General features: G+C 41.0%; 1 protein-coding gene across 3 annotated transcripts in view; it reads left to right on the top strand.

The window, feature by feature from the left end:
* The first annotated feature begins 371 nt into the window (after window positions 1-371).
* The window catches only part of LOC130174547 (solute carrier family 41 member 3-like), a 29,054-nt gene continuing 13,168 nt past the window's right edge, over window positions 372-16,257 (top strand). Inside the window, exons 1-7 of one of the 3 annotated variants that reach the window (XM_056384458.1) lie at window positions 372-648; window positions 2,775-3,130; window positions 11,168-11,275; window positions 12,728-12,799; window positions 12,915-13,059; window positions 14,524-14,670; window positions 15,883-16,027. In XM_056384458.1, coding sequence (XP_056240433.1) covers window positions 2,819-3,130; window positions 11,168-11,275; window positions 12,728-12,799; window positions 12,915-13,059; window positions 14,524-14,670; window positions 15,883-16,027 — 929 coding nt within the window. In that variant the 5' untranslated portion in view covers window positions 372-648; window positions 2,775-2,818. Of the gene's footprint in view, window positions 649-1,324; window positions 1,622-2,774; window positions 3,131-7,523; window positions 7,860-11,167; window positions 11,276-12,727; window positions 12,800-12,914; window positions 13,060-14,523; window positions 14,671-15,882; window positions 16,028-16,257 lie in introns of those variants that run through there. The other 2 variants (XM_056384459.1, XM_056384460.1) reach the window with 2 other exon arrangements.

A 16,257-nucleotide genomic window follows, 5' to 3' on the forward strand; every position in this document is an offset into this window, starting at 1 on the left:
AAAGAAAATGGCTCAATTTTGGGCTTTAAGGGCTGACACTGGAACAAAAGACTGGCAATTTGACTAATGTTTTAGTAAGTAAAAAAAAATCCAGTCTGTCATACAGGTTAATGGCCCCACTAATGAAGGTGAATTCTGCAGGAATGCTGAACATGACGAGACTGTTGTAAAGTTTATTCTTTCCATGAATGAAAGAGTGAAACTGCTGTAGCTGTCTGCTGCTGTCACCAGTCCACCAGAGATGGAAAGAGACAGGAGGGGGATATCCTTATCTGCTAATGCCATGAAATTCAAGACGGTGCCCCATGATGCATGCGCACCGGCTCATACACCACACACACACACACACACACAGACACACACACAGACACACACACACACAGACACACACACACACACACAGACACACACACACACACACACACAGACACACACACACAGACACACACACACACACACACACACACACACACTGGGAGCTTTACACAGAAACGTACATACAAAAATGCACGAGCAAACGGAAAGCAGGACATACACATAGCCTTAATATAGACTCAAACGCATACACACAGCATAGCAAGCATACACAGTTTATTTTTGAGAGCTCAGCCGTACACACACACACACTCACAAGATCCGGAGACAAAGGTAAGAGCGATAAATCAAATCTCAGCTTCTAACACAGAAACTTATCTCCACTGTGTGTATCATAGGCTTGATTCAGTTATGGAGCCAGATAAAAACTTGTAGTAATGAGCTTTTCAAACACAAGTTAATGAGTGTGTGTTGACTGAGCATGTGTGTTCATTATCAGCGGTGCCTGCCACAGACTTTTTCTTAACTGCAGAGACACGAGTGACTATGGTTGTGCAGTGGATGTCTTACATGCCAGTCACTGTGATTTCACTGGTGTTTTCTCCCACTAAATCCCACAGTGGTTTCATCAGCAGTGTCCAGGAAATTATTTTATTATGTCCTTTTCACACAGGCTACAGTAAAGCTATCAAATCTGTATTATGACCTCAATATGTTCTGTCCAAAAAGAGAGTTGGACCCTTTACCCTATTAGTTTATAGTAATTTAAGATGCATCCATCTGTTACAACTAACACACAGTAAAACACAAACACAGTCAATACGACATGTAACACTGGGATTCCTTCACAGTCCGTGAAAGCACATTTTATTAGCTCACTCTCTCCACAGGGGGGCGGCGCTTCACGTTGCCACTAGTTTACTTCTGTTTCTATCCAATCAGAGAGCGCCTGGTTGTTGGTTACCATTGGTTACCGGGGCAGTGGCATTATGGGATGTACACATGGCAGCCTTCAGTGGCGGAATGCTTTTCAGTGAATCTATGCGCTTGTGTCTTTCGTCTCACGGACCTGCAGATGAAGTTTTGACATTTCGCGAGGTTTCCGGGACTCTGTCGTCGACATCGTGTGTATTGATGTTTTTATTCCTCGTTTTTAATCCGCCGGTAGCCTGAAGTGATTTGGAGGGCTATCAGCCCCCATCATGTAAACAGATGCTCCAGTGCTCAGTTAAACCACCGCCGCACATCAGAGTCAATATGCAAAACTCGTATGAAGCATCAAAGAGAAAAGCAGCTTTCAGGCGAGGTAATGCCGAGCATCAAGTTCATCAGAGCATCACCTCCAATAAAGTTTTAAAATCCTGCAGTTAATTCTGTACAACAGGATTCCTCATCCACTTATTGCATATACTATTAATGTAATTAATTAATGTCAGACTGACTTTGCACTTAATCCTTCACATTGTAAAAGTCAAACTGATGACTGACTGTGCTCTCAGACTTCTGTTTATTTAAGGTTGTGTACCACAAAGTGTGTGTTTACACAAGAAAGTACACATTAGATATTTTTTTATGTTATCAGTTTAATCACTGAAAACATAGAAAGCAAGTACTTAGTGTTTCTTCACCTTAGCGGTGTTTTAATACTGAGAAAATACACGACAATATCCTTGTCTATAAAAGTAAGAAGACAGCAAGGCAGCTGGGCCCTTTGCATTAGACTAAGAGTTTTGCACGTGTGAAAACTGAATTTAAGAAAAAAATGTAGAAGCTTATAATTCAGATATTATATGTCCAAAAAGCCACAGAAGATATTACAATAATACTAAAGTAGGCATAATAATACCAGGAGGAAATATGTTATACACAATACATTTAGTAAGAACCATTTGATCTGAAACATATGAAGGATTGAAGGATCTGAGGATGATTAAAAATATTAACATTAAAAATATGTTTGATGTGAGTGATGTTATTTTTGGGTCGTGTGTAGAGAGAGAGACATATTGTTCTGAGTCAAAATTAGAACTGAATATATTAATAATACAGAAAGTTAAATAATTAAAATGGAGTGTAAATAGTGATATAAAGCTGTATTCTTTCCTGTGAAATCACTTAATAAAATAAATCAAACAAAAAATGTACTTACATTATCTATGACTAGTTCATTTTATTTTGCAGCTCCTTGGCTATTATCTATTTCCTGTTTAACTCACAAAATTGTGTGTGTTTAACGTCAGTGGAGCTTAAGTGATGTTGACAGAATGGAAGTAAAGGAAATGATAATGATCTGTAGATTTCTACCAGCTCATCTAACTGACTGTGTTACTTTTTGATGTATATGAAGTTTTATTTTTGACTTCTCTGTTAACCTTTTGCTCTTTTTTACATTTGGGGTTACAAGTGTGATTAAATAACAGTTTCCCCTCTAAATGTCCCATTTAATTCTGTATTCCCAGATTAAAACAACACCGTCCCAACTGTCACAGCCACCACTGCCACCATGCCCGGTGAGGACAAACCACCACAGCAGACCCGGCAGAGGAGAAAGAACAAAAAGTCCCGCTCTAAGGGGAAGAGCGTCGGTGGGAGTCCCAGTGCCGGGCCGGGAGGCAGCGTAGATGGACAGGATGACCTCCTCTTACCTCCGGTCCTCCAGCCTCCCCCGAAGAAGCAGCCGGTGGAGAGGCCGAAGGTGCCGGTGGCCAAGGTGGAGGAGGAGTCGTCCATAGTTATCTGTCTCCAGGTGCTTTTTCCCTACCTGCTGGCTGGGATGGGCATGGTGATGGCCGGCATGGTGCTGGACAGTGTACAGGTGAGTGTCTCAACAATCAGCCTTGGAACCTGTGATACCCCTGATGCTCTTACCTGGTAGAGTGCGTACCATAAAGGGTTAGTCCTAACCGCAGCAACCCCCTCCACCCCCCGTCTCTCGATAGCAACTGTAAAAACCAAAAACAGGCCCCACTCTGCGCTTTGTGTTTTCATCGAGAAATATTGTATTAGAAAATTGTTGTTGTTGTACTTTAAGAAAAGCAGCTGATCTCAGCTGCTGTGAAGGTTTTCACAGGAGTCTTTGTTCTAGACGTCACCTGAGGGCTCTCTTTATTCTTTGAGTGCGTTTGTGTGTCCGTGTCTTCGCTTTTGATTGATGTCGAGTCGATACCTGTGCGGGTGTTTGTGTGTGTGTGTGTGTGAGAACTAGCTGTGTCTTCATCCTCTGCCAGGCATCCCTGACATTCAGAGTGCAGCCAGCTGGGCTCAGGGAAATCAGACACACTGCTGTCTGCTTTATGATGAGCTGGTAGCTCTTTCTTCCTCTCTGTCGTCCTCTGATAAACACGCGTCTATCCTTGTATGGCTCGTTCCATTCTCTCCATCTGTTGCTCATTAGGATTTCCTCCACTGTCTCCTCTTCAGAGTGCGTTGCCCTCCTGCATCTGATGGAGGGCGATTAGTCACAGGTTTGGCTGTGCGCTGTGTCTAAAAGCACGGGGGACGTAGAAGGACACGGAGAGCAGGCTGTCTGAAACGGAAAAGAGATAAAGACAAGAATATTTCTCTGTCAGTTATTAGGATTATTACTGTGGCCTGTGGCTGTGGATCCTTTTGTCATACCTGTAACTGTAGTCCTACATGTTACGTCCTACACTCTGCATCTGCCAACAGGCTCTTTCAGTTTCACTGGTTTCTGTTTGCGTTCCAAGTTGTGGCTCACTCAGATTTACTTTGGGCCTTTGGGCTGCATTACACAATTATGAAAATATATTTCTGACGCCTCCATAACATTACTTGTTGGCTTGAAATGGACTGGGACCTCTCATCATTCATTCCTGTTCCAGCTCAACTACTCATCTTTGTCAGTCCATTTAGATATACCACCTGTACAGTATGTTTTGTAAAAATGGTGTTGTGGTGGTAAAGTTACAGTAAACCTACTGTAAAGGTGTTTGTTGTTGGTCAGCCTCCCAGAGGATTGGGGCGTCCATGTTTGAAACTAGAGGTGAGCGAACTGGCCAAAATATCATATGACAGTCTTTTTGTGTAGAATCTTAATCTACGATGTGAATCACGAGTAACCCCATTCAGTTGAACTCATGTGCTCACATGATTAGTTTTGCATATGGTTGATGGCCTGGACACAAAACTCAAGGCTAAAGGCCCAACTCACAAATATCTGCATCCTCTTTCCGCTCTGATTTTATTTTGAAAGTCCTGACTGGAAGTTGTGATTTCGTATCTTTCCTTCGTTTTGATGCTTCTTTCGGATGTTTGTACTCTCGCCGCTATTCTTCACCCACAATGCTGTCTTATTTATTTATGAGGTGCTATATATATATATATATATATATATATATATAATATATATATATATATATATATATGTGTGTAAGTGTTTAATTCAGAAAGTTCAGTCGTTGCTAACCAACTAGCCCTGGCTCGTCCCGCTTTGTGTTACCCTGCCTTCAGGCAGGTCTCTGGTCCCGTGGACAGACTGTAACTCCACCATCGTGGACTGCAGCTAGTGACGGTGGTCTGATTTCACTCTGGTGGAGAGTTGGTACATGAGCAGCTATGCCAAGCTCACTGAGGCTGTAGAGTAGAACAAGGACAGCCGTTGCCAGCTGCAGTTAGCGGGCTACCTGTTTACCAGCTAACAAAATATCTAAATATAGCAGCTTGTAATGATGTAATCTGTAGGATTCATCTGAAAAGTAAGATCATATGCCAAAGATCATCCATGATATAAGATCATCAGATCACTCACCACTAATTGAGACAAACGGATATGATGCCAAACTGTTCTAACACAGAAGAGTGTGGGGTGTTGATTATATTTGTTTTATTGCATATAAATGATAAATGAGAAGGGTGTGTAGGTGAGAGAAAGAAAGAAAGACACATCATGTGTCAGTCTAAGGGTGCATCCACAGTGATGATGCATGGATCTTCTTGTCTACTGTACAATCTGATGATTGATCAAGAATGATTTATTTATTCTCTATTCTTCAAAAGCCAGGTTGGAAAGTGCTTCACAATCACAGGATAGATCATTAAAATTATTTGATTTTGAATGATCAAACACTCGATCACCATGAGTCTTAAACTTTTAAGTTTTATGTCATGATTCTACATCATTCTTGACTTGTGGAGAAAACTATGCCAACTCATGGTCCACTTACTAACTTATTTTGAAGCATTCATTCGTAACACACTGTCATCGAGTCTGCTCAGTTGTCATGGAGATGAATCTTGTGAAACAAATGTCAATGTCTTATTTCATCCATAATACTTTTACCTTTAGCTTTGGAAAAAGCTAGTAAGCAGACCTTGAGTACTACATTTATATTGTTTATTGTCATACAACACATACAAATTAGATAAACACAAACATGATTGGAGTGAATATTTGTTCAAATATAAACAACAACATTTTGATATTTTACAGAAATAAATAAATCAATTATTATTATTATTATTATTATTATTATTATTGTTATTAAAACTGTTATTGCCCTGAGTTTGATTCTTAATGGTAAAAATAAAAAATAAACAATGAATGTGCGATTTACATTTTACATTTGCTGCTGACGTGGGGATTAAATATATGATTCGATAATAATAACAAGGAAAAGAAAACCCATTACCTCCATTCAAAAAAAGAGAGTGAGAGCAAAAGAATGTTTGGATGTAAGAGAAAAACGTGAAGAGCAAAGTAATTCCTGTGATGCTATGAAATCAATATTTTAGGTCAGTCCAGCTTCTTAAAAAGCTGGGCAGCGATCAGTCACACAGCATCGTATGATTGTTTGGTCTTACATGTGGTGTTATAGAAAAAGCTGATACAGTACCAGGACTGTGACTGGATCACAGTGTGAATGTAGCAGGTGAACCGGACGTGGAGATGGAGGGACTGGACAGAGAGAAAGAATGAGTCACGATAGGGAGAGAGAGATAGAAAAGATAGAGAGAGAGAGAGAGAGAGAAAAGAGGGATGCTGGGGAGAGAGAAATGCAGCAAGACTGGCCGACGTAGAAAGAGGGATGTCACATGGCAAGAGGGAGGTAGGATGAGAGGCAGACACGCAGCAAGAAAATAGGAGGAGGGAGAGAGTGAGGCGGTAAGCCGGTCATTTCCCTCATGAGTTTGCATGTCGGGCAGCGCAGACAGCCCTGCCTCTTTCTCTGCTACGTCACAGCAGAGCAGAGCAGAGCAGAGGGAGCAGGACTACCCTGATGCTGACAGGAGGAAAGAAACACTCCAGCCTGCCAGGAGCTGGCTGCTGCATCTCGTCAGTGGACCTCTCGCATCACTTACTGACATTATGGAGCTTTTTTCGTCTTCCTCTTCACTCCCAAAAGAGAGGAATGGGCCGGAATGACAAAGACATGAAGGGATCCTGCCGCTTCTGACTCTCAAGACCTTTTGGACAATTCTTCATCCTCTTGCCGCTGTCAATCATTTTGCTGTCACGGCAAGCGCTGCAATCACTTACAGGATACAGCTGTGCCTTTTACACTGGAGGTCAAGTGGATTCCAGACAGGATTAAAAGGATTCAGGACGACATCCAACAAACATTAAACTCAACTGAAAGGACTTTGAATCACATCAAATGGATTCTCATGTAGATCCGACTTAATCAGGACTCCTTTGTGAGGTTCATTCTCTTTAACCTGTGTGTGGACGTCAAACCCATCTGACTAACCTTTACTTAAAGAGACCGGTGGATATGGAGTATCTTTGTTTGTAGAGAACGTTACGACCTATGAATCAGAAATGGTGTTAATGACTGTGTTCCCCAGTGGTGCTGACAAAAGGATACCTCATCACTGCTGACTCACCACCGGGCCAAAGATGCCACACTCCATTGCCCTGAAGTTAGAGTTGAAGCCTTTAACTTTGATTTTTCCTGAGAAACAAAAAGGAACAAATGGAAAATGAAGGGACAATGTTCTACACATTTACAATTAGATATACTCTTCTGAACATCTGAAGTCATGGCAGCAGCTGATTTCTCCAGAGGTCAAAAGGGTTTATATAAGCTGATTGTTTCACTTGTTCACAGTCAAGAATGAATCAAGAACAACCTTTGTAATCCCTCAAGAGCGGAGCAACCATTCACAAATTCTGTCTCTCAGCTCTTCAAGAGAGACCTGAGTGACTGCTTGAAACATTTGCCCTTGACCTGTTTTAAACCAAGGAAAACAACATTGATTGGTTTCTTCTTCAGCATTCACCCTGCTCACTCCTCGTCTTAACACCTTAACAACCTTTACATTTGGATAGTCACACTGACAATGAGATAAATATACGTTTAGATAAGTGATTAGATAACCCTTCGTTCAACATGGTGGTGACTCGTCTGGAGCTGGAGCTACGCTACCAGGGCAAAAAGTTACGTGGCGTGACGTGGAAGTTGACTCGATCAGAACATGGTTTCCTACCAGAGAGCTCCTGGCTGATCGCTGCTCAGGTTATGGTGCCGTACCTGGTGTCGGGACTCGGCATGGTCTCCGCTGGTATCGTTATGGACCTTATACAAGTATGGAAGTCTAACAAAGAATATGTTTTGAGAGATTGATTGACAGGTTGATGGATAGGGCTGGGTACCATCTAAAGTAAATGATATTAGTGCCAATACCATAACCGAATTTGGTGCTGATACCAAAACAATATGTTTTTATGAATACTTATTTGACATATACAAATTCAAATTTTAGTTTTGTGGCTTAATCCCTTTTTTTTGCCAATTCCCAGTTTTAACATCCAGTACAACTTCTTGTAATTTGATGCTTTCTACAATATGTGCACATGGCAACCACTGTATGTGAAGGGGAGGGAAATATTGTGGTTACGGCAAAACTGTGGTTAAGGTATGGTAAGGGCTGGGAAACACTTTAGCATAGTATGTAATTTTCTGCTGCTAGAGGTCTCTTAATCAAAATGATAACAAGACTTTGGTGACATCATGAAGTAGCGTGGGGTCATGGGAGTTGTTGTCTTCACCACCATTGCCGTCATTGCAGTCAGCTACTCCCGGTTAGGATTCCCTCACTGTCAGTCGTTCAGGAGGTTTTTACCGGTAGTAGAATTATCCACAGAGGTGTCCTCTCCAAAACAAACACACTCGCTGATTAAATCTGGTAAAAAACGCTGAATAAAGCAGTTACTCAGTTCTATGGACACTTTTCAGTTGGTACCAAAGAAGCGTTGAGGTTATTGGGGGGATCGGCAAATGGTTGGATGGACTGACTTTACATAAACAGTTTATCATTGTGGCACAGATTGATGAATAGTGTACAGGCTGTCATAAACATTTGAATGGGTCATTGGAGTATTAAGAATGACCCAGTAACAGTGGGAGGCAGAGATGGACTGTGCCTGCAGCCCGGGTGAGTGTGGTCTCAGCCGGTATCATTTCATATCCACAAGTATAAATTAAAGGTCAGTGACGTTGGCTTTTTATTACATATTGGATATTCGTCATTCCCATCTACCTTGATCATGACTCAGGCAGGTCTCTGACCTCAGTCTTTTATGTGTGGAGGGAGTGATGAGGAAAAAGTGGCTGATGGTTAATGGAGGGAAGATGGAGTGCAGTTTTTCCTTCAAAAACAGGCAGACAACTGGATGGATAATCGAATCAATAGATGGATTTATCTATGGCTTGATGGAGTGATGGAAGGATGGATGGATGGAAATATTGAAGCAGGTACAACAGGTACAACATATACATTCATTTTAACAGTCCTGCTTCTCTTATTAGCAGTGCTATTTCCTGTTCAACAGACGGATCCCTGTGTAACATGCAGCTTTCTGAGCTTTCCAAATCTGATTTAGATGTGGGAGACAGAGGAGAGCCTTGGGATAAAAAGTGAACAGTTAATTTAATTAGTGGATGAAGGATGAAAGAGAGGAGGCCAGAGAGAGGTAAAAGAAACCTTGATACCATGGTATCACTAAGAAAAGAAGAGTGGATTCTGCAGTAGAGGGAAATGTCCACACTGTTCGCCGTAGTTCCAATATTTCTTACTTCAGTGTGGATATAAAATGCACATGCTGATGATATAACAGTGGTGTCTCCAGTGATGAAGAATTTATATCAGTAATTGTATTGACATTTAGAGCAAAAATAAAATCAACATTGTTTTTTTTTTTCCTCCTGAGAGATCTTGAGGAGCTCAGTGTTTTGGCTTCTGGCCCATTACAGCCCAGCAGCAGCAGCAGCAGCAGCAGCAGCAGCAGCAGCAGCAGCAGCAGCAGCAGCAGCAGTAGTATTAAGGCAGAAGTGGGCCACGTCCCAAGATAGCCTCCCAGTGACAGGCGTCAGCTAGACCTACCAGTCCAGAACCTTAGCGTGATGCGTATAAATAGATACACACACGAGCGCGCAGACCGGGGCACAAAAAGCACAACTCTACCTCCATTTATCCCTCTAGTCTCCCGCCTGGACTTGTTTGCCCCTCTCAAACCTCGTCACTGCCACCACGCCTTTGACATGGTACAGCTCAAAAGGCAGAGATTATATTATTGGTAATGGAAATACGGCATCTATGTTTGTGTCATGTAGTAATTCATCACGCCACACAGATTTAATGTTTAAATCTGCCACATGTTTCATGGAGGTTGTGATTTATCCAACTGTTTGCACTTTGTTGTATTGTGTTTTTGAAAATGTCCAGCATTTCCACTCAAGCTTATTTATGTGCACATTGAAAGATGACATGCAGCATTTTTTCTGGTGCGTTTGTTTTAGGGGTTCTCCTAATGGAAGTGTTTTGGGCTGTTGTCAGCCACCGTAGTTGCTCTCTGTTAAGTTTTCTAACCGTAAGCTGTAAATTTTACTTCTAAAAATCTCTAAACTTGCAACAGCCACTTGACTCACCCGTTAACTCTGTTGGGATGGTGATATGAAGCCGCAGTAATTTTGGGCTCATGGGAAATGTGTTTTTTTTTTCTCATATCTTGGCTGATCATTGGAGCTAAGAAGAAGCATATCCACTGTACTTAGCTGTACACCTTTCCTTTGTGTTTTTGCTCCTCTCTAAAAGCAGCTATATCTGCTGCAAAAATGAATCTTTTCAGGTTCATACAAGGACACACTTGCTAAAAAGACAGTTCTTCTGGAGTGTACACAGGTGAACATGCACAGTGTTTTGCACACCAGCCGTTAAATAATGCATCATGTGTAGTTATATGTGGTAGAGAAGCTCCTGGATCATGATTGTTGTTTATATTATACTAATATTGATCATTTATTCATTTTATAACAAACTTCTTATCTGACTCTATTTCCTTCCTCCTACTTCTTTCCTTCCTCCGTTTCCGGCCTGCTCTGTCAGTCCATCCTCTCATCTTTAATTCCCTGCCTCCCCGCCTGCCTGTGCTCTACATCACTCTGCTCTTGGCAGCCGCGTTGTGTGTTTTTTTTTTTTTTATATGTGCATCTATTTAAAGATCTAAACCGTGTTGGACCTGCCAACTGGAGTTGTAGTTAGAAAATATGAGGCAGACTCTGTGAACTGTACTGCTTCTGAACCCAGTGAACCTGCACGTTGTGGCGTGGCGTCAGGCGAAGCCCAGAGAGGCGGGAGCAGGAAAAGTAGGCTACTGGGTTAGACCAGAATATGTTATGCACTTATTTAACAGCATCAGGAGGGGACGAGGTTCAGAAAGTTCATCTGTGGTGATGGAGATGACACTGATGATTTGTGGAACAGAAATATGTCGGTATTAAGATGGAAGAATCGTAATTGACTAAATTTATATTTGTGTGTTTTATGTTTTTGTGTGATGTTCTGCAACAGTCTGCTCAATATTTGATTTTATTTTCCCATGTGTGTCTTCCAGCACTGGGAGGTGTTTAAGGTGATAACGGAGGTTTTCATCCTGGTGCCTGCGCTGGTCGGACTCAAAGGAAACCTGGAGATGACCCTGGCTGCTCGCCTCTCCACTGCTGTAAGAAGGGCTGGCTGTTTTCATGCAGTTTCATATGTGTTTCAAAACATAACAACTTTATTCAAACCCATTGCTTGTTGAAACAGAGAACTGTATATCACTACTACAGTCTCTCATGCACAGTTGATTCAGTTATAAAGTCACACTCAGGAGAATATATTTGTTGTCATTAGAAACTAATATTGTTGGCAAAATGAGGTCTGTTTATTTTAGTCCGAGCTGCACATAGGTCCACCAAGTAAGCTACTTTAACCTTAAGCTGTTAAAGGGTTCTTATAATGAGTAATGTGTAATGCAACATGTTAAATTATTCAGAAAGACAAGGGTTCATGTTTTAGTATTTGGCTCTTAGGCAGATGCTGCAGCAGTTTGTAGTTCTTTTACAACCTGCCTGAGTCTAATTCTCAGAGTATTTATCTGTCGTCCGTGTAGGTTATGATAACACTTTACTGACCGACTTCAGTGCTGAGATGTGGGGACACGGTGACGCTGACGCTAGCGTCCAATAGAGAAAGAAACACAAACAACCAAACAATCAGTTTTGACTCCAGAAACTTGTTTCAACAAGCCCACACATTACAGTGTAATTATTTAGTACTTATGGGGTTTAAAACAACAACATACTTCCACCTTGGTACCTACAAGTAACTCTTTCCCATTCAAGTGAATGATAACATGGTCTCAGACTTTTGGACCCCACTGTATATCAGGACAAACGTGTAGGTACAGGTGGAGAAGAGACAAAGAGGTTGAGTGTAAGAGCGTAAGAGATAAATTACACATGCTGAATATTAACAGGGTACAGTGGTAACATTATTTTTTATCAGGACAAGAAAAATGAGGCAGCAGTCCCCATAATGGAGCACCATATGTCAAATAATATTCCAAAGAAGTGCCGTTATATCTGTAGCAATGAAATAGTTATGTGTTTTAACAATGATGATGAATGCAGAGGAACAGTGGTGTTGTTCTGAGGTCTGATGTGAAGCCCAGCCTCGTGTCATAGCTAGAGCAAAAGGAAGTACTGACTAAGCCCGGTGGTACTGAATCCTGTAATGATTTAATGTGCACTGTATAATTATAAAAGTACTTACAGTGTGATGTATTACCACATCCGACCTGTATCCTTTGTTACTGCCTCTTATTTCTTGTACTTGTTCCCTTGTTCCTACTAGTAGGTACCTGGTATTATTTCATTGGTAATTACACTGTAATCTGTGGGTTGTAATTTAAACTGCTACCCAAAACTTTAGAAAAGATTTTCAGTTTCAGTTTCATCTCCTAAGTCAGACCTGTTGTCTGCTCGTCTGCCTGTTTAAAACAATGAGCTATAATGTTCTATACTAACATGTTTCAATACTTAATCATGTCAAAACTAAATCTACATCTACATCTACTACATCTGAACAGTTGAACCTTCCTTACTGAAATTGGTGTCTCTGGTGTTTTTAGGCCAACACAGGTCAAATGGACGACCCTGATAAACAATGGACGATGGTGTGCAGCAATCTGGCACTAATACAGGTAACTTCTATTTACTGCACACATTCACACAGCTTACTGTTTTCCTCCTGGTGAATTGAACATCTTTGGGTTTTGGGAAAGAATAAAGTCCTCTGTCTCTCCTCATTCTCTGCAGGTTCAGGCCACAGTGGTGGGCTTCCTCGCAGCAGTGGCAGCCGTGTGTTTAGGAGCCATTTCCAGAGGAGGCATTGAACTGGACCAGGCGGCTGTTCTGTGCGCCAGCAGCATCACCACTGCCTTTGTAGCTGCTCTGTCTTTAGGTCAGTGACCTGCAACACTTTCATTGTTTTGCCTCGGAAACATCTATTGCAGTATTTTACAGCAGAGTTTCAGTTTGCAGCACAGCTTCACTGCCATGTCCTTGCACAGCAGAAAGTCTTAAATTAAATCTGTTACTATGACAGAACCAAATGCCACTCACATCCCACTGTATACGGTGTATATACTGTACATGCCACCAGAACATCTTCAGTGCAGCCTCAGTCTCTGAGCTCTACTGGAGGGTTGAACACCATTTTTCCAAAAGATATGATACTGCTGGTGCTGTTTAACCTGATGAAGGTCAGAGGACCTAGATGTTGTAAATAAAATGAGTGACTTTTTGGTTCTTTCACAAAACTCTGAACACAAATTGCTATACCACTAACTCATGCCAGTGACTTCACAGATGAATGAAAGCGTCTGTATCACATTAGATAATGCATCACACACAGCATCAAAATCATTTTATCACACAATTTGTTTCATTTTAAAACAACATTCTCATCATTATCAGATGATGCTGTGAAAAGATCATTAATTCTTATCAAAACCGAGAACGTAAATAGCCGTGAGGAAGTGAGTATTTTATTTGAAATGACCCCTGTAAACATTCATATTATTTATTTAAGATGCTACATCCCTGTAAATATAGATAATAAAGGTTAAATTGACAGATCTATATTAAATGCTCTGTAATGCATTCACTGCATCAGTTTGTCTCTTGCCGTGTTGCTAATATGAGGTGTTTGTATTCAGAGGACTTACTGCTTTGTTAGTGTTAGTGTTTTTACAATTGCAAAAGTGCAAAACACTATCAGAGTAGGGCAAAAAAAAAATCATATTGCATTTATATTGACAGATGAGGTGTCATGAGTCACGGTTTCAGTGGGAATAGTGATTTTTACATTTCCTTCATGACGATATCGTGTAGGTGATTCAGTTTATAAAACCTCCTTTTAATGCATAAATAGAAAGGAACAGATTCATGTCTCATAGTTATAGTAAACAAACCCAGCAGGTTTTTTTGCTGAGCATCTATCCTCACATCTTCCATCACAAAATGTAATTACTGCATTATCTATAATTCATCCTCTCCACAGATGTTCTCGTGTTAATCAGGCTCGAAGAGTGAGGAAACTAAACTGGTTTCGTCTGAGCGAGGAGAACTCTCTGCTGACTCTGCCACTTCAACACGTCTCTATAAATCAGTTTTCTGATGTACAACACATTTTTCGTTTTGCTCAGTTCTAAATGCAGCTTGTCTGAATCTGGGTTTGTCCTTTCTGTGAGGCTGCTTGATGATTTGGAAATTGTGTGTTGATAGAGAAAAACCAACAGACTTTAGCTGAAAGCGTTGCAGCATTATGTTGTCTTGTTGCCCTAATGATTGATTCCGATTCTCATTCATCTTATTTTCTGTTTTTGTCTCATCACCCTCCCTCCACTCCCCCCCGCCCCCGTAGGCCTGGTGATGATCGGAGTGATCATCGGCTCCAGGAAGGTGGGAATCAACCCCGACAACGTGGCCACCCCCATCGCTGCCAGCCTGGGGGATTTGATCACCCTGTCCCTGCTGGCCGGCGTCAGCAGCACACTCTACGAGTATATAGGTGAGCTGAACTCAGATCAGATTTATGACTCTGTGTCACACTTGTCAGTGCTGCTCTGGTGTGTTATGGCTATCAGTCAGTCAGTTCAGTCACTTCAATATTTTGTGCACCGTCTGAATGTGATGAGAATTTATCGGTTCCCTTCAACTTGACAAATCTGGATTTATGATGTTTATCTGAGATCGATCTTATAAAGTGACTTTATTACTGATGATGAGTCAAACAAGAGGAAACATATTGACCATTACAGAACATCATGCAGGTAACCAGAACACAAGATGGCAGCAAAACTCTGATTTATTTTCCCAGTCATCTCATCATGATGTGTGTGTGTGTGTGTGTGTGTGTGTGTGTGTGTGTGTGTGTGTGTGTGTGTGTGTGTGTGTGTGTGTGTGTGTGTGTTCGTGCTTTAGTATAGCACTTTAAATAAGTGTGTTCATACTGTTTCTTCTCTTTGTTCCAAGCTTCTTAATGTATGTGGCCTGTCCCTGATCTATTCAAGGGCCTGTCTGTGTACATGTGTGTGTGTGTGTGTGTGTGTGTGTGTGTGTGTGTGAGTCTCTTTGATGTTTGTCAAAGTGTTTGTGTACATGTGAATGAAAGCCTTGTAAATGTTGATTTAGATTATATTATTTCTAGTCAGATGTAGGAAAAACCTTTTTTTTTCTTTTACTTAACACAGATATTTATGAGTAGAAAATTCCTGCAGCGATTTCTGCCTCACTGAAGCTTACAATAAAGATTTTTTTAATGCAATCCAATACAACAGCCCTGCTGTAACATTAATCTCATAATGTTTAGTTTTTGTTGACATTGTTGGAAATGTGTAAATTAGTTCATATGATTGTTACTGAGGTCACGGTTACAGATGGTGTTGCAGTGGATGACATTATATTGAGACATTGAGAGTCGATGGCAGCGTCAACAAAGACAGAACAAGTTGACTTTACAGCAGAATAATTGTATTGAATCACATTAGATTGTGCAATTGTGCTTAATTAAGTGGACACAGAGTACATAGTCAGTTATTGCCTTTATTGTGTCCTCTACATCTACTGGACCGTTAAACAACTTTATGGGTGAGGAAATAACATTGTACTTCATAGATTCATCTGAAAATCTAGTAAAGATGGTCACTGTTTGATGACAACAGACAATATATTTCACAGATGTTTATTTCTTCACCGCCTCATACCTGTTCCTGTTCCACAGATATATGGTACCTGTCCCCCCTGGTGTGTCTGGTCTTCCTGGCTCTGATCCCTCTGTGGGTGTTGGTGGCTCGACAGAGCCCCCAGATCAGTGAGGTTCTCCGCTCAGGGTGGCAGCCTGTGATAGTGGCCATGTCTATTAGCAGGTATAATATATAGAAATTCACACACTTTGATTTATTTAGTGGGAATGTATACTGAGGCTTTACGTTCAAGATTTGTGATGAAGCTGAATCAAAAATAAAAACTGACAGACTTGAATAAAACAAAATTACTTAGACATTTGATTTCTATATAAGTGGTACTTTGAAGCTTTATGCTGCAGGAAAAATCATTTTCTACACATCAATCTATTCTTTTCCCAGGAGTATATAAT

The sequence above is a fragment of the Seriola aureovittata genome, chromosome 9 (assembly GCF_021018895.1).
Source record: "Seriola aureovittata isolate HTS-2021-v1 ecotype China chromosome 9, ASM2101889v1, whole genome shotgun sequence".
NCBI lineage: Eukaryota > Metazoa > Chordata > Actinopteri > Carangiformes > Carangidae > Seriola > Seriola aureovittata.